We start from the raw sequence: 22480 nt of genomic DNA on the forward strand, positions 1-22480 counted from the left end.
TTTTAAATATTTGACTTGCCTAGCTCCGATAGTAGGCGCCATCACGACACCCGATGGTGGAAAATCCGGGTCGTGACATTACCCAACCCCCTATAAGGTATAAGTTATCCCGGTACTAATTTTAATCCCGAAATAACTTATACCAGGTTTGCTAACCAAATAAAATATTAAGGTGATATTAAATTTTTATACCAGCACTATATCTACTTATACCTCGTAGCAAGCGACACCTTATATTTTCTTTTTGGAGAGCGGACTGTTATGCAGATTTACAGGATCAGTATAACTTTCACCATATACTATATAAAAAGCTGCTAAATTTCTCAGCGTTTATGTCTTGCGATTCATCATCTTTCTACTCTTATGTTTTACTACTTTTGTTTGCAGATATGTCTATTCAATTCCTTCTGTTTTCTTTATTTGTTCATCAGAGTATAATCCAAAAACATGCGTGTATGTGACAATTTGAGTTGACAGAACCTGACTTGTGTCTCGAACAATATTTTTTATGACACGTTCATGGTTATTATTATTAATAGAATAATATTTACAAACTTATAAATATCAAATTTGTCAGATTCTCCCACTTATAAATATATCGAAATTTATGCCACAAATAAATTACCTCACAAGTTACAGATCCACCTCCTTTTTCTCTCTTTTTCCCTTTTCTTTTCCTAGTCATTAAGGAATTGTTTGGTACGAGGTATAAGAAGTTATAATGCTGGTATAAAAATTTAATACCACCTTAATATTTCTTTTGGTTAGCAAATCAGGTATAAGTTATCCCAAGATTAAAATTAACAGCGGGATAATTTATACCTTATAGAGGGTGGGGTAATTAGCACCGATATAACTTATACATTCTTTTACAAATTATGCAATTGTCATATTTAATACAACATACCAAACAATGGATAAAAAACAATCTCAGTATAACTAATCGCAGCATAACTTATACCAGTATAACTTATCCCGACACAAGCCGTATTCAAACCAAACGGCCCCTAAAAGTAATCCTCCTGTGTTTTACACTATGCCATAGAATCTTGAAAATTTTGGTAAGTTTGATTTAGAACTTAGAAGATTCCTCAATTGTAGTTTATTAAGTGTTGCTCTGTGTACTGTAACACTGAATTTCGTTAGATTACGATATATTGGATTTTTATTTTTTTTTTCACTTTTCTTGAGGTTACTTTCAAAACCCAGCTTCTCAAGATTCTGATTCCTCAAACTGCAAATATAATTCTCCTCAGTGGTGGAGAAGTGGGGCCGTGGGGGGTTTGTTTCTTCCTCATGCCAAAGAACTTTTGTTTAGATATTTTGTTAACCTTTTCCCTTTTTGCTGTCAATGACGGAATCAATAATTCATTTATGAATTGATATAACTTCTTATTTCAGAGTTATATGTGCAAAAGATAAATATATAAAGTTAGATGAGTATATATTTCCGATTCATTATCTCAACTCACAAACCCCATATTCTAGCTCTAAATATGATATTTGGAGACTTACGGATTTCTCCTCGTGAAAGTAAATTTGCAGCAATTATGGTTTGAGTTATCGATCGGTAAAAATTACCACAAGACGAAATAATTCTTCCCTTGATGTAGAAAACTTAATCTAGCTGTCATTTGTTTCGCATAAAATATTAGGAAAATATAGTTTTTCTATGCTCATAATAATATATTATAGAGTATAAGTAGAATTTAGTAGGAGGATACAAATTAATGGAAAATAACACTGTATAGTCGCTATAAAAATAATAGCTGAAAAAATGTATAAAATTTATATCTATGTAAATTATGTATGTTATATACAAAAATTATATAAATTTTATACACTTTTTCGGCTACCGCCTACCAGATGTACATAGTGTCTGGCGCGTGCCAAAAATGATAATACCCCAAACTAATAGGCTAATTCGGGAGAAATTCAAAAATAGCCAGATTTACAAGTGGTCATTCAAAAATAGCCATAGTTTCAAAAGTAATCGAAACTTAGTCACTTTTCATGTAAAGATAAATGTGAACAAAAACACTGTTCAAAATTCGAAAAATACTCCACCATAATATATTGGAATTCCAGAGTTCCAGCATAAGTATACTGGAGTTCCAGTATAATACACTGGAGTTCCAGTATAATATGCTGGAAGTTCACACACAGGTGCTCCAATCTCTAGTATATTATGCTGGAACCTTCCGCGTGTTGGAGTTCCAGCATATTATGCTGGAAGTTCATACACAGGTGCATCGATCTCCAGTATATTATGCTGGAATTTTCTGTGTTGCAGTAAAATAATAACTATTTTTAATGGCTTTGCAAACGCTAATTATTTTTTATTGACCATTCCGAAAACCGGCTAATCCATACTATTTTTACGGCTAGTTCGCACCGACTATAAAGTAAAAATAGCACGGTATTGCCAGTTTTCGGACTGGTCATTCAAAAATAGCCAGCATTTACGAAGTCAATGAAAAATAGTCACTGTTTTGCTGCAACAGAGACCGGTCCAACATAATATACTGGAGTTCGGTGCACCTGTGTATGAACTCCAGCATATTATGCTGGACCGGTATACTTTGCTGACTCCAGTATAATATACTGGAGACTGGAGCACCGGTGCTCCAAACTCCAGTATATTATACTGGACAATTATACTTGCTGGAACTCCAGTATATTTATGCTGGAACTCCATCATATTATACTGGAGTTCCAGCATACTTATCTTGGAACTCCAGTATAATATGCTGGAGTTCAAGCATACTTATGCTGGAACTCCAGTATAATATACTGACGTATTATCCGGATTTTGAACAGTGTTTTCGCTCAGATTTATCTTTATATAAAAAGTGGCTAAATTTCGATTACTTTTGAAACTGAGCTATTTTTGAACGACCAGTTGTAAATCTGGCTATTTTTAAATTTCTCCCACTGTAAACGGACCCGACCCAATAGCTTTTTTCAACACAAATTATCATGAATGCGAATTTCGGTCACCAATAAATAAAGAAAACTACGTGATAGAAGGGAAAAGACGTCTGTCATCCAATGACAACAATAACAATACACGTAGAATCTTTTTAAAGCAGTGTATTTATGTCATTTGGCCATTCCCCATTTCATTTTCAATACTTCCCTACAATCTTCAATCAGCAGATAACACTTCCATAACTTTTCAAAATACTTAAAAGGCTAAAAGCACCAAAGCCAGCCAAAGCAATTGCTGCTTTGTTTTGCTTTACTCTCTTCCTTCTTTCTTTTCTTGCCCACCAATAATTTTTGAAGGTTCCCTTTTTTTCCTTTCTTCTTCTACTCCCTCTCTTCATCATTCAATTCTGTCAATATTCATTTGGGCTTTTATTCTTCTTTCTTTTTCTCACTTTTTCTTCTTCTGCTTATGGAATATTGTACTTTGAACCCTATTTTTCAGCAATTAAGTGTGGCTTAAGCAAGATAATAATTAACCCGGATTAAGGGATATAATATGTCATTCTTCCTTGCTTTCCAGCTAATCATGACTTACGTACTATTTTAAAAGTCAAAAAGATTTCATTTTGGTTTATCCGTCAAAAGACATCGTCTAGACGGAGATTAATTAATTAATCACATTGTATTAGACTATTAGCTCACATCTCAGGGACAGCTAGTACATTCTAATTCGACATTCACTATCCCTGTTAAATATGTGAATAAAACATCTACAACGTTATTCTTTAATTAATTTGACATTTGTTAATTTCTAGTTTAATACATGACAGGCAATCTACATCCACAAGTTTTATTTCCTAAAATATGATCTTATAAAATTGGTTTTTACGAAATGCAAATAAACTTATCCAGATTCTGGCTTTTTCTACTTAAAAGGCTGAAGAAAGATTGAAGATTTCACGCTAGCTAAAACACTAATCAAATGGTATTGTAAGTATGACGTATTACAACAACAATCCACTCAAATCCCACACGTACTGTGACACATATATCAGTAAAAAATTACTTGTTTGATTAAAACTGCAATTAACACAAGCGATTCCTCAAACAAAATCAAAAGTTTATCAGTCAAAATAAGAAGGTGAAAAGCAAAAGATTTAACTTTGATCCCAAGTCATTGAATATTTTTTTTAGCACTTGTAAATTATTAATTAAATAATTCAAGAATATTCCTCCTCAATGGTAGGGATATTCAAAGCAAACTAAGACTAAACTGGAAATAGTATTTAATAGCTGCCCCATTTAGTCATTTTGACGTTTCAATTAGTTTGAGGAAAAGTGAGTCCTAAAGTCCCCAATATGGAAAGAAAGAAAGAAAGAAGCAACACACCTTTTTTAAATATTAAAATACAGATATTATATAACACTTCATTACTGCACCAGAAAATAGAATAATTATCAAAGCTAATAGTAGTAATTAACTAAGAAAAGAACCAACTAATACTACTACTTAATTATTTTCTTTTCCTAAGGGAATATTTTTTTGTTTGTTTTTCACCATAATTGAATTACAAAATATAGCTTCATAAAAACACGAAATTAATTATCTTAATTTTACAATACCACATCAGTGATGACACCAACTTCCACAAGCCTCGGAACAAGACGGCCACTCAAGTGAAGTGCCACGAGGCTCTCTAACCCGCCGACACGTGTCCCGCCGATGAATACCGCCGGCGCTTCTCCGGGACCGGAACCATCGGAGATAACCTCATCGCCGGTGACGGCGGCGGTGGACGGAAGCGCGGCGATCTCATCCTCCTCTAGCTCAATCACAGTAGGGTGAACCCCTATAGCAGATAGCAATTTCTTCATGACGTGGCACATGCAGCAAGACGAACGGGTAAAGATGACGACAGGGTTTTCGGAGATGAGGCGTTGAATTCTCATCTCCGTCGACTCCGCCACGTCGATGGCGAGCGGTGAATTGGTGGTGGGAGTGAGTTCTAGCCGTACTCCGCCATCGGAAAACGGCCCGTAGAAGCTGTTGCCTCTCATGATAAAAGAGGAGGTGTAAATTGTAAGATGCAACAAACAAAGGGAGAAAGGAAAAAAGGGAAGGAATTTGGGAGATAGAGGTAAGGGAGAAGAGAGATTATATACTAAATGGAAGGGTGGCAATAATGTTACATCACAAAGTAACATACTACGTAAGTTATGCTGTGTCTATGGGGATTGCCACCTCCCACCCCTACCCCCACCAACCCTTCAATCAAGGGGTAGGTGGGGACAAGGGGGAGTATGTGAGAATCTCATATGACGCGCGAGAGTGGGAAGGGTGAATGAGGAGATAATTACGAGAGCTAGACGGCAAAAGAGAAAGATCTCAATGATCTATTTCTTGGCTTTTACATTAGTTTTTCCTTTTCTATTTTTGGGTCAAATTGTTCAGAACATTCTATATTTGAACAGGTGATTATGTACTCAACACCGAATTAAAAGCTTAATTTGGAATTCATTAGGAAGTCAGTCAGGAGCAGGGCAAGGAAAATATAACTTCTTTCTAATATCTTATTTTTGTTTTCATATTCACTATTTTCGTTGCGTAAGGTCCAATTAAAGGAGAAAATAACAAAATTTATTCTAAAAATTTGAATCTGTTATCTTTATTAAATAAGGGTAAAGAAACATTATTCATTTGACCAAACCTCTTTATGGTTATATTTTTTCAATATAGCTACATAAGCAACTCGGCAATTTTTTTTTTGTTTTTTTGTTTCCCGCCCGATATTCGATACCCATATTGGAGCCCGACTATATCCGGATTTGTGCTGTGTATGGCCCTATTCGGGAGGAAGCGCTCCTTACCAAGGATTTTTCCATACTCAAGGCTCGAACCCGAGATCTTTGGTTAAAGGAAGAACAGTCACATCAATGCACCACATCCTTTGGTGGTGGCAAAATAATAATAAAGGGGATAGTCATATATCGTTATTGGTCATATATTTTTATGTATAATAATGATATTGTCCTCAAGAACAAGTGTATCAGGTCACATTCGTCTTACTATCAATACAAAGTTTACATTAGATTCGAAATTATACTTTCTTTGAATCAAAATGGAGGAACGCTCATAGAAAACAAAGCATCCATTGGAATCGTGAGGTCGAAACCATGCGCTTCACCCAAACCATCAGTTTTTAGAGTCCATTACTCAAATGGTCATTCAACTATCCCAAATTATCACCTAAAGTCACTTTACTTTGTTTGTTACAACAAAGTCACTGAACTATACTTATTGCACTCAGTAGGTCACTCAACTAGATTTTTCAAATTTTGGATTGCCAAATACCTATTTTATCCTCTAAATTATAAACATTTATCTTCTTTTTATTTTTTCAAACTTTTTAATATTATGATTTTCTCTTTTTTAATTTATATTATGGACTTATCTATAGAATAAATAAATATTATTTATAAATTAAAAAAATAAAAAGTAAAGCATGTATAATGCTGGAATAACAAAATAACGAGCTTAGTAAAAAAAAGTTAATTAGAATAATTTGTTAATAATAATAATTTTAGTATTAACAACAAAACTTCAAAAATTTATTTACACAATTCAGAATGAAAGAAAATAAAAGTTGTAAAATATATATTCCATGCACGTAGTACAAAAATAATTATTTAAATAAAGATATTTTTATAATATACATTATATATTCTTGAAAATTATGCTCAATTATATTATTATGTTTCTATCAACTTTCCGACGACACAAAGTTATGTCACCGGAAAGTAGGGAGATTATCTGTATAGGGTAAAATATACTATGTTAAATCGTGCATGGAATATATATAATATAATTGAGCATAATTTTCAAGAATATATACATATATTATAAAAATATTTTTATTTAAATAATTATTTTTATATTACATGCATGAAATATATATTTTACAACCTTTACTTTCTTTCATTCTCAATTGTGTAAATAAATTTTTAAATTTTTGTTGTTAATACTAAATTATTGCGAACAAATTATTCTAATTAATATTACTATGCTCATTATTTTGTTATTCCAACATTATAGATTATAGATGCTTAAATACTTTTATTTTTTTAATTTATAAATAATATTTATTTATTCTATAGGTAAGTGCATAATATAAATTAAAAAGGGAAAATCATAATATTAAAAAGTTAAAAAAATAAAAGAAGATAAATATTTATAATTTAGAGGGTAAAGTAGGTATTTGGCAATCCAAAATTTAAAAAATCTAGTTGAGTGATCTTCTGAGTGCAATAGGCATAGTTCAGTGACTTTATTATTACAAACGAAAGAAAAATAACTTTAGGGGATAATTTGATAAAGTTGAGTGACCATTGACTTTCAGTTTTTACTCCACTTAATCTAAAAGCAAGTCATTCTTTTCCCTTTTTTAAAAAAAATGTGAGATATTGTGCAATAACCCAAAAGCAAAATCCAATTGAAATTTTTTGGGATGTAGTGCTTTAGTGTTTGTTTCTTTCTAACGGAGGCCAATATATTTTCACCCACAATTATTGAGTGGCTACAGAAAATTATTTGTTTAATATTAGTTACAAAATTGGCCACTTGACCCCGCGTTGCAATTTTAAACGTATCCAATCAAAAATTCCAACATATACACCTTTTATATGATATAATAAATAGTATTTGAATATAATGAAATTAATTAAATTTACATTATACAAAATTGTCAAACAAAATCTGAATAAATATATTCAATTTGTTTTATATTATATATCATGCTTTTTATATATTTTAAAAGATTATTACTTGTTTATATTGGAAAATCATTTAATTTCCTTAATCTCATGTTCTTTTCTATTTGATATATAATGTGTTGAAGCCCACGAGATAATATTGGTTCTTTGTTTATATATGTATTTAACTTTTGCATTTTCTAAAAATATATGGAGTATAAGAAAAGGAAAGAAGTGGAGGAGAGAAAACATATAGAGCGCGTGGGAGAAGTTAGAAATTAGGGGGTAGCAGGGTAGGTCGGGAATAGTGGAAAATAGTAGGGGGTACTATTGACTTTTCGAGTAAAATAGTAGGGGAAAATGGGCACAATCACATGGAGTGATGAGTGTGTGTGAATTAATTGCAAATTGACGTCATCTTGGCTTGGACGCCTTTTTTTACTCCCAATGGGTAGGCGCTCTTTGCTGACGTTATCACTTGCCCCCTTTTGCTACGTAGATTTTTAAACTTTGCTGACGTGTTCTTCTGTGGGCAATATGTCCATTGCAAGAAAGATGTATGGGTAATTTCCATATCAATTACCCTTCCTTTTTTTTTACCCCTCTCTAGGGTGTTTGTCGGTCGATATTGTACCGTATTTAAATATTTTGATTCAGTATTTTCGGTATTTGATTTTTTAAAATGCTATACTAATATTGTACCTAATTAAATTTAGTATGACTCAGTTTTTTTCTTTTCGGTTTCGATTTATTCGATTCAGTAACTTCACTTTAAATCCTAATTAGTGCGAAAAGTCATAGAATATAATATTCTTAATTAAATTAATCAAAAATACAAAACTAAAAACTGTTTGTTGACAAAAATTTTGTCCAAAACTAGCAAATATCAACCTAGAGAGAGAAAATTGTACATAAAATAATAAATTTGATCATAAGAAATGTCTTGTTACTTAGCTAGCGTTTGGCCGTAGATTCCCAAATTTGTTTTGAAAAATCTGATTTGGGTGAAGTTTGGTTTGAAATTGAAAATGTGTTTGGACATACATCTTCAAAATTGTTAGAAAACTAATTCAAAGTTGTAGTAGCAAACTTTAATTATTTAGGATTTGATCTATTTAATTCATGTCTAAATAGGATTTGCAGTTAGAATAAATATAGGAATAGACTTTCTTGTTTTTAGTTGAAATAGATTTCAAACTATTATAAAATAGGGGTGTTGATAGCTTATTTTATGTGTAGAGAAAATAAAGACTTGTAGAGATCTTTAAAGTGATTTCTAATAAAATATTTTTCCTTTATATTGGTATCAGAGCTTCTACGATCTTGTGGAGAATCAAGTAGCTTCCGCTGCCGGTGGGCTGTGCTAGGCAATGTGTGTTGCCCGTCTGGCCAAAAAATATTTTGACAAAATCATAAATAGTTATCAACAAAATTAGATTATTTGATGAAAAGTTTCAAGACAGATTCAAGAAAAAAAACAAGTTTAAAGATGTGCAAACAAATATGGCACAAGATGAAGAAACTCTTCTCTAAAAGTTAGAGAAAGGTTTAAAAAAGTTGGAAGTTGATTATGTATTTCAACAAAATTGAGTGTTGGTGACAGAGTGCATCAACGGGTGTTGAAGGCATGTGCTTCAACAAAATTGGGTGTTGGTGACAAAGTGTATCAATGGTTGGTGACAAAGTGCATCAACGTGAGTTGGAGACATGTGCTTCAACAAAATTGGGTTGGTGACAAAGTGCATCAACGAGAGTTGGAGGCAGGTGCTTCAACAAAACAGGTGTTGGTGACAAAGTGCATCAGCGGGAGTTGGGGACAGACGCTCCAATAAAATCCGGTATTGGTGACGAAGTGCATCAACGGTTGGAGACAAGTGCTTCAATAAAATTGGGTGTTGGTGACAAAGAGCATCAATGAGGGATGAAGACGTGCTTCATCAAAAGTGAAAGTTAGAGAAGTGCTCCAACATAACTGCACAACGAACAAGCCAGATTTATACAACTTTGAATTATGGGAGAATGTTGGAAAACTAATTCAAAGTTGTAGTAGGAAACCTTAATTATTTACGATTTGATTTATTTAATTCATGTCTAAAAAGGATTTACAATTAGAATAAATATAGGAATAGACTTTCATGTTTCTAGTTAAAATATGTTTCATACTATTATAAATAGGGTATAGATAGCTTATTTTATGTGTGGAGGAAATAAAGACTTGTAGAGATCTTTAGAGAGATTTCTAATAAAATATTTTTCCTTCAAAAATATATTTCCCAAAATTATTTTGGAAAAACATGTATATTATTAGTGTTTGTAAATATTTTGGCCCAAAACGAGCTATTGAGCTGGTTTTAGGATTTGGGATTTGGGACTTGGGATTTTCCAAAATATAGGCAAAATCTATGGCCAAAGATGTGTTTACCAAATAAAACCCAAATTATGGCCAAACGGGTCCTTACTTAGAGTTAATTGATGAACTTAGAAAATAAAGGAAAGCATAATTTTAATTTTTTTATTTATATTATAATTAATTATATGTGTATTATACAATATAATTTATATTTCGGTACGGTATCGGTATTTTATTTTAAAATATCAAATACCATACCTAATACAAGTTTTCTTTAAAATAATTAAACTAAATACTATGAGCACGTGATTTTTTTCCTATATGTACTACTCCAACAAATTTAAAACAAAATAATTTCTGTCAGTGTGTGCAATTTTGGGGATTTTCGTGGTATTTTCTGGTAATTGTTTGCATTTGTCTGTGCATTTTTTATTTTATTTAATTAATGAAAATTGCAAAATATATGTTGCATTTGCATTTAGGATTTAATTTTACATTTTAGGATTAATTGACAAATTAGTTATTTTATAAAATGGGAAAAATCATAAAAGAAGTTTATTTTACACTTTTAATTTTTATTTTGAATTTTGATAGTTTTTCCTTTAATTTGGTTTTTAATTATTTGTAGTAACAATTATTAGGGTTAATTAATTTAATTTGGTAGGATAATTTGGTTCAGGATTTAATTTAGGTTTTAATTTTAATTTTGGAAAAAAGAAAAAGATTTTTAAAAAAGAAAATGAATTGAAAATTAATGGAAAATTGGAAAAAGAATTGAAGAGATAGAATTGGGCTGCCTTCAGTTAAAAGTGCCCAGGCCCAAAGCCATTTTTCCCGTACCCGTCCGTTTGACACAGGCCCAGACCGTCCAACCCGGTCCAAATTCCCCAGTACCATACGACGTCGTTTTCTGGAATCCAATCTCAGCCGTTGATCCCATATGATAGGACGGCTGGGAACTGAGCCCTTACTTGATATATATATGTCCTAACGCCCTTATCCCCCCCTTCATTTCATCGTTCCAAACACCCCTATCAGAGAACCCAAGCCTAACCCTAGCTGAGCCGCCCCTAAATCCACCACCGTCCGGTGGTGACACCACCTCCAAACGCCACCAAAACAATACCCCATGACTCCCTCACTCCCCTTTTTCTAAATTCCGGACCAATTTCCTTCGAATCTGCCTGGAGCTCCGTGAATCTTGAATCTGAGGTCAACCCCAAAAGTTCAAAATCATTTTTTCTGTCAATCCTGGTAGCATGCAAGTCCGGGAAGTGCTGTTCTATCAAGCTTTGTGGTTCGGACTCGGCGAAACAGATGTCGCTCTGTTGTTCTTGACAAAGAACAAAGGATCGACATAAGTTTGGCTTAGTTCTTTGTGCCTGTCCGATTTCGAGTTCGATTGATGAGTTTCTATCCCTCTGCGTGACCAATTATGTTTTAGTTTACCTTTTCGTCCCTCTTCTTTTCTTCTCCTTTTCTCTGTTTGAAGGCTTGACCAATCTGCCGATGTTTTGAATTGTTTTCTGTTCCCTCTATTTTTTCTTTCAAGTCCCTTTAAAAAATATGTGTGTTCTTGATTTGTTGGGTTTTATTAAGGTTATAGTCAAGCCTCTGATTTTCTCCCGTTTTATGTTGGCCTCATTAGTCTAGTTTAATTAGTTTATTCTGGTCTATTCATTGGGTTATTTAATTCCTTGTTTGTTTGTACTGGTTAATCAACCAACCAGTTCAGTTTTAAGAAATCGTTTGTGTGTTATTTTTGTTGTTACAAATTTAGTTGGGTTCATTTAGCTATTTGGGCTTTGGGTCTGACCCATCTATAAAGGAAGGGCAACCCGTTCACTTGATTCAGCCGTGGGTTAATTTGACCCATGTCTCATTTGGAGTTTAAGGTAAATAACAGAGGTATGGGGGTTAGTTTGGGTAGTCTTAGTGAGGGAATCTATTTGTAACTGTCTGGGAAGCTTCTAGGAAGCTGGGGAAGGGACTACTTTGCAAAAAACTGAATTTAAATTAGGGGTGTTTAAGCTAAAATGGAAACTAAAAAGGGACTGAATGGCAAAAACGTATCTCCTTGAGTCTGCCCTATTTGCTTGCCTATAAAGGCATCTCTTCCTTGTCATTCAAGGCAGAATTAGAAGACCTAAGAGCTGAAATTCAGAAAAAAACCAAAACAGCTGAAAATCACTATTGCATTGAAATCCTGATTAGAACTTTTGGAGTTTGTTTCTTTTACTACTAAAAGAATACCTGATCCTATCTGAGGTTCAAAATGGTTTGAACATTGGGTAATGAAAGCCTTGCTTTGAGCTGAGGAATTGGTTCCTCTCTTCTGGACTGATTTCGTTGTTGTTTTGTTAAATCTGGGTGAATTCCTGTTGCTGCTGCCTACTGATCTTTACCCCTTCTCACTTTGTTCCCAGGTACTCATTCGACCTCAAATGACATGTTGAAATGGGAATGGGAATGTTGATGTTTTATGGAAGTCTATTTCTGATTATTAGGTTCTGTACTCATGTGTGCCTTGTTATAACTTGTGGCTATTTACCTCTTCCAGATTTTGGTTTAAGTGTTTGAACAAAGTCATTGCATGTTACTGTATTTTGTTAGCTGATTCGAATGGTTGTAATACTCTATTGAAGCCCCTATTTAGTTTCAATGTTGATTAGTAGTAATTCTGATTTAAAGATGTATAAGATTGGTTGTTCTTTGAGCATGAAGTGTGCTATGTTACAATACAGGAAAGTCTCTTACTTGATTTAAGTGAAATCAGCCTGTGTTTGTTTTCTTTTCCAAGTTTATAGTTAGGCAGCTCCAAGTCCATTGGTGACTTTAAATTGTTGATTAGTAATAAATGAAGTCTTCCTGAAACTTTAAATTATTTTCTTCTTGCTGGAAGTTCGATTTGGTGGTTTGCAATGATGAAATGACCTGCATATGAGCTGTTGATAATCAGGAACTGTAGCTTTATTTCAGCATGTATGTTAGCATCCAGAATGTGTTCTGTATTGGCTTAAGGACGTTGGTGTTTGCTCAAACTCTAAAATCTCCATAATAATGTATTTTATTTCAAGTCTTAGCTTCAGATCTTGAGATTGTGCTACCATCAGTGGCCCAGTCGTGATTGATTTCGCCTTCTAGACTATCGGTCTGGGCTTTAGGATTGAGCCCAGTTGTCTTGTGCTGGGCAGCCAGTCGTTGGGCTACGGCTATGCCCAGGCCTTTCAGCAATTTAGCATCGGCTTTGTCTATTGTTAGCTCATTAGCTATTAAAGTTTAACTCAAACATTGGCTTAAAATAAATAGAAACTCCCTTATGCCTTTTAATCAATTACTTACGCTCATTAATTAGTTGAGGTGTGCCAAATTAGCCAAACATACATTTTATGGCCCTCGAAAGAGTAGTTCAAACATCCTTTGAAATTAGAATCGAGGCGCACCATTTAGCGAACTTTCCATGGCCCTCGAAAAGTTAAAACACATAGTTACTTTAGGGAGCGTTATTTAATAATTTTACTTTCTTAAACTCGGGTGCGCATTTCATGTGACCCAAATCAAATCTTAAAACATTGAATGAAATATGTTTAGGATTGCGGGTGCATTTCATGTGGCGTGATCCAAAAACGTGTTTTAAATGACATTCAATCTTCTTTAAAAATTAATTAAAAGCGGTTAAAAGGTTAAATTTGCACATAGGTTCAAAATATCCTAAAATCAGATTATTAAGCCGAATATAACAGTTGAGCGACCGTGCTAGAACCACGGAACTCGGGAATGCCTAACACCTTCTCCCAGGTTAACAGAATTCCTTACTCGGATTTCTAGTTCGCGGACTGTTAAATAGAGTCATATTTTCCTCGATTCGGGATTCAACCGGTGACTTGGGACACCATAAATATCCCAAGTGGCGACTCTGAATCTTTTAATAATAAATCCCGTTTCAATTGTCCATTAATTGGAAAAACTCCCTTATATATTATACCCTTCCGGGGTGTAGGTAAAAAAGGAGGTGTGACAGCTCTGGTGACTCTGTTGGGAATCGAACCCAGAATCTCTGGTTCAGGGTTCAAGAATTCGAGCTTAGAATAATTGTTATAGTTGGCTTTATCCATTATCTGATTTTGTTACATGATTTGAGCCTAATGTGCTAATTGATTGCTTTTACCGCTTTGATATTCCGTGAACTGTATATAAACTGTTGTGAAATCCCTCTTCTCTCTGAGTCTTCTAAATCATGAAGAAGTGTGCACTTCGTGTGACTTCTTTTCTGTTAGAGTCATATCCCAAATTTAGAACGAGGTTCGGACAAGTTGCAAAACCAGTGAAGCTTCTGTATTCCCGGTACGCTGCCCCCCACCCCCCCGGCTCAAGCTGTCTACTCGGGTAAGCCAGGTCTAGAACAAATACACCCAGGTTTTAAACCTAGTATAACAATACCTCATGCCGGATCCCTAGTAGGAACGTTTGTTTGCATCATGTGCATTTTGACTTTGGAGACTCAACACAGGGGTTGGGTCTGTCTAGGACAGGTGCACCCGAAATAAAATGACCATCCTGATGCATCTTACTTGCTACTTGTGCATTCATTTGCTTCAGACTTGCATGCTGACCGGCTTATGAATATTAGGAAAAGTTGAGGAAAGAGAAATAGCAGTATGAGAGTTGATCGCCTGTTCTGAAAAAAAACCAATGTCCAAATAGTGCCGAAACTCTGCCGAATTTTCGAGAACATAAAAAAGGAAGAGAAAAAAAAGGTTTTGTTTTCAAAATAGTTTGTTTTATTTACCAATGAAATGAAAAAAAGAAGAATAAAAAAGTCGTTATTTTCAAAAAATAGTTTTCTTTGCCAATGAAATGGAAAAAAAGAAAATCTTGCTTTCAAAAATAGTTTGTTTTGCTTGCCCGAACTACGCCAGTTTGATTCTCATAGGGTATGAGATACGTAAGCAACCCCCATCGGGTCCAACTTCCTTTTGCAAAAGTAGCCAGAAAAATTTTACTTTAATTTGAAATAATTAGGGTGATGTCATTCTTGTCAAAAATAGCCGAATGTCCCTAAAAGGGCGCCAGAAGGCTGTTTTTGCAAGAACAACCACTTTTGTCACTGTTAAAGGTTTTGGCTGGTTAGCTGACACAGCCTTAAAATCTTCATTTTGAAGTGCTGAAAGGTCGTGTTGGCAAGGCCGGATGTTTTGTGGAAATTTTGAAAAAATGGTCATTTCTCTTAAGTCAAAATGGGTCATAGTTTTCTTTTAATCACCTTAATAAATGTGCAGGATGAGCACAAATCAAAATGAACCTTTCTCAGTCCGTGAAGAGATCCCTTTGGAGCTACATATGTGGTGGCACGATTTGGGGGACGACAGCAGGAAAGTTATGACAAAAGCACTGGGCGGTCTTATTGGGCTTTTGAAGGTCAAGCCCAGAAAAGATATGATTAAGGCCCTGATACCGTTTTGGGACCCAACACATAATGTGTTCCACTTTGCGGATTTCGAGCTAACTCCTACGCTAGAAGAGATAGAAGGCTATGCCGATTTCAAAGGGAATCTCAGAAGTCAATACCCGGTAGCGCCAAGAGCAGTGACTCCCCACAAATTTTTGGACTTGTTAAGCATCAGTCGGGATGTCCGAGACGGAAATCTGGCCAAAGGATTTTGTGCCTTCTACTTTCTGTATCAACGTTACGGGAATTCTCGTGGCTTCGAAACACCAGACACTGGTCTTACTCATGTTGGGAATCAAGACAAGTGGGAAGCTCGGAGAGGATTAGCTTTCATAGTGGCGTTCTTGGGTATTTTGGTTTGCCCGAGAAAAGACGGGAACATAGAGATGGGGCTAGTAGGGATAGCTGACTTTATGATGAAAAGGGCAAAAGGGACTATAGTGCCGTTGATCTTGGTAGAAATTTACCGAGCTCTTACTCGTTGTCGAGAAGGAGCGAAATTCTTTGTAGGGTGCAATATGCTGTTACAAATATGGATGGAGGAACACATTTGCCACCGTCCCGGATACTTGAATTGCGGTATGACTGGCCTCGAGTGCATTAAAAAACATGAAAAGCGAGTAATGGGTTATGAGTTTCCAGATAGTACGGAAGCATGGCATGCTCGTCTGAGATCTTTGACCGCAAATAAGATCGAATGGACATTCGGTTGGCTTTGAGTCGACGAAGTAATCTATATGTCGGCTGAGGTGTGTTTTTTGCTATTGATGGGTCTTCGGAGTATCCAGCCTTATACTCCGCATAGAGTCCTACGTCAGTTTGGCCGATACCAGACCATTCCACACAATAAAGATTTGAGTCAGCAAGTCATTGAGTTAGATCCAAAAGCTACCTTCCCAGAAGAAAAAGTGCGTCGGGTTTGGCATCAGTGCAGAATCTTAGGGCCTAACACGCAAGTATGAGACCTATCCAGAGGCGAGGTGGAGCCCAGTTATATTGCTTGGTATGGTAAAAGATCCCGAGTTCAACATGAGCCTGACAGGCCCGCAAAGAGACCCCACATCCAGCAATTCACCGACGGAGCTCAGGTACAATGGGATTGGTTGACCAAAGAAAACGAGTACAGGGCTACTATAAGCAAGTTGGAAAAGCAAGTCAGAGAACTTCAATTCGAGAGTAGCTTGCAAGTGGCGGCGGATGAAGGAGAAAAGAAAAAGCTAGCCAAAGAAAATGAGGCCCTTCGAGCTCAAATTCAGAAATTGAAAGTAGCGGCAGAAAATCCAGTCTGAAGTGACAGAGATGAAAAACTCATAGCTAACCTGAGGCAGAAAGTAAATGACTATAGTTTTGATTTGAATAAAGTAGAAAGTGAATTAGCCAAGGATCGAAAGCAATTGGCTAAAAACGCAGATGAACCAGTACGCTTGGTTAAGCAATTGAGAGAAAGGTACGACGATGAGGTCGCAGGGTTAAAGAAAAGGGTCATCGCCACGGAAAAAAAATGATCAAACAGGCAAAAGACTTCAAAGTCAAAAGGGAACATTGTTATACCGCATTGGCACAATTAGAAATAGATTTGCAACAACTTCAGGAGCAAAATCATGCGGCTGAGCAAACTTTGGAAGCCCGGGCCCAGCAGATTGGGCGTTTGTTACAAGAAAAGGGCGCCATAAGAGAGAAAATTAGAAGCATTACCGACTACATCGTTATGAAGTGCCAGATTTGTGAGGATATGACCCGCACTACCTTCTTTGCAGCAGTAATGACGTTTGTCAAATAGATAATGAATAACTTGGATCGACTTCAAAGGGAGCTTGCATATAGGCCCGCGACGAGACCGAATGATGTACCGCGGGCACTAGGAGCATTGATGTATTCATGATTTTTTCGTTTGAGTCTGCATTTCCCTTTTGTTAAGCGTCTGTCAGTCATGTTGAGTTTTCCTTCTGCTAGGGTCCGTCGAGTTGTTTTCGAGTCTGTGTTTTCGTCTGTTGGAGTATGAGGTCTATTTTCGGAGTCTGTATTTCATCTTTGCATCGCAATCGGTTAGTCTTTTGGAATTAATTTTGAGTTTGTAATAGAAGCATCCGTTGTATTTTTACTTTATTTTATGAAAATTGAAAATCCCAAAATGTTTTATTTCGCACTTATCTACAAGAACTACGCTTGGTCTGATTCATGTGGGGTCATGATACGTAGGCAATCTCCATAGGATTCGACCGCAACCAAACAAAAAAAACCAAAAAAAAAGAAGAAGAGAAGAAAAGAGGGAAAGAGAATAAGAGGAAAAACAAGAGAGTAAAGAAAAGGAAAGAGCGGAAAAACAAGAAAGAAAAAAGAGAAAATAAGAGAGAGTAAAAACAAAGAGAGAACAGAGGCCAGAATGAAAGGAAAGAAAAGAAAAGAAAAGGGGATGTTTGCAACTAAAAGAAAGAAAAGGTCGGGATGACGCATGCAACCGATCAAATACATAATAGAGATGGTTAACAGTTTAGGTGCATTCATGCCCAATGTGCGGTTACCAATCTGTTAAAGCCTAATCACTAACAAGGTTGTTTGTTTGATGTATTAAGTTCAGGCAGGTGGTTAGTTGGCTGGCATTCTGGCAACTCACTCCTACAACACCCGATCGAAAGACAGGCTGAATATGGTCGACCAGGAACCGAAAACAAGTATTGTCGACCCATCGAAAGAGGTGGAAGAAATGGACGTTAATGTGATGAGGGAAGAAATGTATAAGCTGAAGCAGCAGATGGCTGAAATGTACCAAGCTTGGGCAAAGGGGCATCCACCACCGGTTTATCCCGCCAATCCTGCTTATGTCCCACCATCAGCCCAACCTCCAGAGCCTTCCACTATGAACTCATCTCCAGCCTTTCCCCTCTACCAACAATGTCATGGCGCCACTTCCCATACTTCTCAAGCTCCACCACCCAAACAAGTTTCATACCTTCCTCCACCAATTACACCTGTTTTTGTGGCACCTCCACCTGCTACATTACACAGATCTTCCAGTGAACCCCTATTCCAAACTCACAACAACCAGTACTATCCCCCTGAACCCACCTTCAAAGTTCCAGAACCATATCCTTATACTCCTCATCTTGATATCCCGGCAAAGACCGAGAAACCGCCCAAAAATCCCGAGCATGAAGAGATGATCAGAAATGTCAAAAGCTTAGAGCAATCGTTCCGAGATATGAGGGGGTTAGGGGGCCAAGTAAGTGTTGCCTACAAAGATTTATGTCTGTTCCCAGATGTTCAGTTGCCAGCGGGTTTCAAAATGCCCAAGTTTGATCTGTACGATGGGCATGGTGACCGGTAGCATACTTAGGAGGATTCTGTAGCAAGATGAGAGGAGCAGGTGGAAGAGACGAATTGCTGATGGCATATTTTAGCCAAAGTTTGAGTGGGTCGGCACTAGAATGGTACACGAGACAAGATCATAACAGGTGGTACACATGGGACGATTTGGCCCAAGCCTTCGCTTGTCATTTTCAGTATAATCTTGAAATTATCCTAGACCGTCTGTCATTGACGAAGATTGAGAAGAAGCCCGGTGAGAGTTTCCAAGAATATGGGTTCCGTTGGAGAGAGCAAGCAGTGAGGGTTGACCCCCCAATAAAAGAGAGTGAGATGGTTTATTATTTCTTGCAGGCTTTGGAACCCACTTATTTCGGTCATTTGGTGTCAGCAGTGGCAAGTCCTTTAATGAAGTTGTGAAAATGTGAGGCATGGTTGAGGAGAGACTCAAGTCCAATAAGATCATGAGTTATTCATCAATCAAAGCAACCACTCAGGCCATTCAAAACGGTACTGGGGGTGTGCTCGGAAAGAAGAAGAAAGAGGATGTTACAACGATCGAGTCGGCAGCTTGGGGTGGATCTAGGAACCTTCCACGTCTACAACCAGCCTCGACCCTATCCCCAAACATACCCCCATATTCCATATAGCCCACCACAACACTACTACCCACCGCCAGATCCCCATCTTTCTGTCTATCACGCACAAACCTATACCCAACCTCCTGCTCACGCACAATAGCGTGCGCCAGCTCCATAGAGTCCCTACCAAGCTCCACAAAATACCCATCCACCCCTAAAAGCCTACAAAAACCCTCCTGGAATAGGTTTTCGACCCAATGAAGCCTTTAATAATGAGAGGTTGCAGAAGCAAAAGACTTTCACTCCATTGGGAGAATCATATACCAGCCTATTCCACAGACTGAGACAGTTGGGTATGTTGAGTCTGATCGAGGCCAAAATGCCGAATCCCCTTCCCAGAAATCTGGATCGCTCGGTGAGTTGTGAGTATTGTTCAGGGGCCCTGGGCCATGACACAGAGAAATGCTGAAAACTAAAATCAGTTGTACAAGAGATCATTGATACTCATCGGATCGAGGTTCAGGCCCCAGAAACACCAAATATCAACCAGAATCCGCTACCAGCTCACCATGAGACCCATATAATTGAGTTGATACACCAGGGAGGGGAGGCTAAGAAACCCTCGCAGACGGTGATGATGATCCGCTCTAGTGAAACCAATTCAAAGGAAAAGGTAACCAGTGGGGAATCAGTGGTCCAGTTGAAAGGGGTAGACAATAAGCCAGTTGTGGTAGCCGGGAAAGGGTCGTCAAGCGCTGTCACAGTGAAACCAGAAAAAGCTAAAGTGGTGGTACCTCGGGTTACAAGTAAACCTTTTGTGGTCGTGAAGGGTGCTCGCACAAAGCCTGTTATTATAAAACCAGTAACTCAGCTTCCAGTGATCAACAACAAGGCGGTCCCGTGGAATTATGAACGAATGATAGTAACTTACCAGGGGAAAGAGGTTAAAGAAGAAGTGTGTGAGACTCATGGTTTGACTCGATCGGGGAGATGCCTTTCCCCCCGAAGAGTTGAGAAAAGCTAAGACCTCAAAAGATAATCCAGTGTTGGTGAAGAAAGTAGTAACTGAGGAAGAAGCAGAAAAATTTCTGAGAAAGATGAAAGCACAAGACTATTCCATTGTGGAACAGTTAAGGAAGACACCATCTCAGATCTCGCTCTTGTCATTATTGATCCATTCAGACGAACACCATCGTGCTTTGATGAAGATATTGAACGAGGCTTACGTTCCTGACAAAATCTTAGTAAACCACTTGGAAAAGATATCTAACAAGATATTTGAGGTAAACCGAGTCACTTTTTCCGATGATGAGTTGCCCTTGGAGGGTACCGAGCATAATAGGGCCCTCTATCTGAAGGTGAAATGTGAAGACTCCGTGGTTACTCGAGTACTGGTTGACAACGGGTCTAGCGCGAACATCTGTCCTCTCTCCACATTGAACAAGCTGCAAGTGGAGGACGAAAGAATTCACAACAACAGTATTTGCGTTCGGGGATTCGACGGTGGAGGGAAAGATTCAGTCGGGGACATAGTGCTTGAGCTCACAATAGGGCCAGTTGAATTTACTATGGAATTCTAGGTGCTCGATGTGGCTGTTTCGTACAATCTGCTGTTGGGACGACCCTGAATCCAAACGGCCAAAGCAGTTCCGTCTACTCTACATCAAATGGTCAAGTTTGAATGGGATCGACAGGATATTGTTGTACATGGCGAAGATAATTTGTGTGTGCCCAATGGTGCCATCGTTCCGTTCATAGAGGTTGACGTTGACAAGGGACCATGGGTTTATCAGGTTTCCGACACAGTATCGGTAGAGAAAATTCCGGAAGGAAAGTGCGTGCCAACTCCAAAGTTGGCTGCGGCATCAGTTATGGTAGCTGTTGAAATGTAAAAAATGGTTTCGTACCGGGCAAGGGTTTAGGTGCATCTCTGCAAGGTATTGTGCCGCCAGTTTCTCTTCCAAAGAATCTGGATACTTTTGTTCTTGGGTTCAAGCCTACCGTTGCAGACGTGAGAAGATCTAGAAAAATGAAAAAGAAAGCATGGGCGTTGCCAAAGCCAATCCCGCGTCTGTCTAGGTCATTCGTCAGGCCGGGTATCAGAAAGCAACTGTTGTCAAAGGTCCCTGGACCACTGATTGGTGTCGATGGGGACTTGGAGAAGGGGTTCGAAAGGTTATTCGCTGAGGTCAATATGGTTCAGGTTGGGGAAGGGTCCAGCAAGGCAGATGTGCAATTTGTGGGACCACGTGCAAAATTCAACAACTGGGAAGCTACTCCTCTTCCTACCCTGAGGGAGTCTTGGTAGTGGGTTTTGATTTTCTTTTAGTTATCTGGATTATTCCAGGGTCTGTAATTTAGATATTATGTTCCGTCCAGTTGGATGTGTTAAAACCATGTTATCTTTATATTCAATGAAATGCAATTGTTCCTTTTCCTTTATTTCTTCTAATTTTATTTTTGTTTTCTTCTTTTGTACAGTTCTTTTTATGCTGATATCAATGACATGACATGCATGAGGAATCTTCGGCCCAGTTTTAAAAGCCAATCTAACTCTGAAATAACAATACAAGAAATTGAGTGCGATGACGAGTTGGAATTTGAGGATGATGAGGCCTATGAAGAAATTAGTAAGGAACTAAGTCATTTTGAGAAAAAGCCCAAACCTAATTTGAATGACACAAAAGCAATTAATCTAGGGGACTAAGGAAATGTCCGTGAAACTAAAATAAGTGTCCATCTGGAACCTCAACTCAGGGAAGAGATAATTAAAGCATTGTTCGAATACAAAGACATTTTTCCATCGTCCTATGACGACATGCCGAGTCTGAGAACTGATTTAGTGGTTCACAAGTTGCTCACTGACCCGGCATTCCCTCCTGTCAAATAGAAGCTGAGAAAATTCAAAACGGATATGAGTGTAAAGATCAAGGAAGAGGTCACCAAGCAGTTGGATGCCAAAGTCATTCGGATCACCCAGTATCCCACCTGGTTAGCCAATATTGTGCCTGTACCGAAGAAGGATGGCAAGGCCAGGGTGTGTGTTGACTATCGGGATCTCAACATGGCAAGTCCAAAAGACAATTTCCCGTTGCCGAACATCCATATCTTGATTGA

The 22480-nt window shown here is 37.2% G+C and overlaps 1 protein-coding gene across 1 annotated transcript; it reads right to left on the minus strand.

Annotated features, from left to right (window-relative positions):
* Positions 1-4305: 4305 nt before the first annotated feature.
* On the minus strand, positions 4306-5124 carry LOC104213621 (glutaredoxin-C6). The gene has a single exon (XM_009763156.2). It carries the CDS (start codon positions 4987-4989, stop codon positions 4546-4548), a length of 444 nt encoding a protein of 147 aa, XP_009761458.1. The 5' UTR covers positions 4990-5124; the 3' UTR covers positions 4306-4545.
* Positions 5125-22480: the final 17356 nt, after the last annotated feature.

This window comes from Nicotiana sylvestris, chromosome 8, assembly GCF_000393655.2.
Source record: "Nicotiana sylvestris chromosome 8, ASM39365v2, whole genome shotgun sequence".
Classification (NCBI taxonomy): Eukaryota; Viridiplantae; Streptophyta; class Magnoliopsida; order Solanales; family Solanaceae; genus Nicotiana; species Nicotiana sylvestris.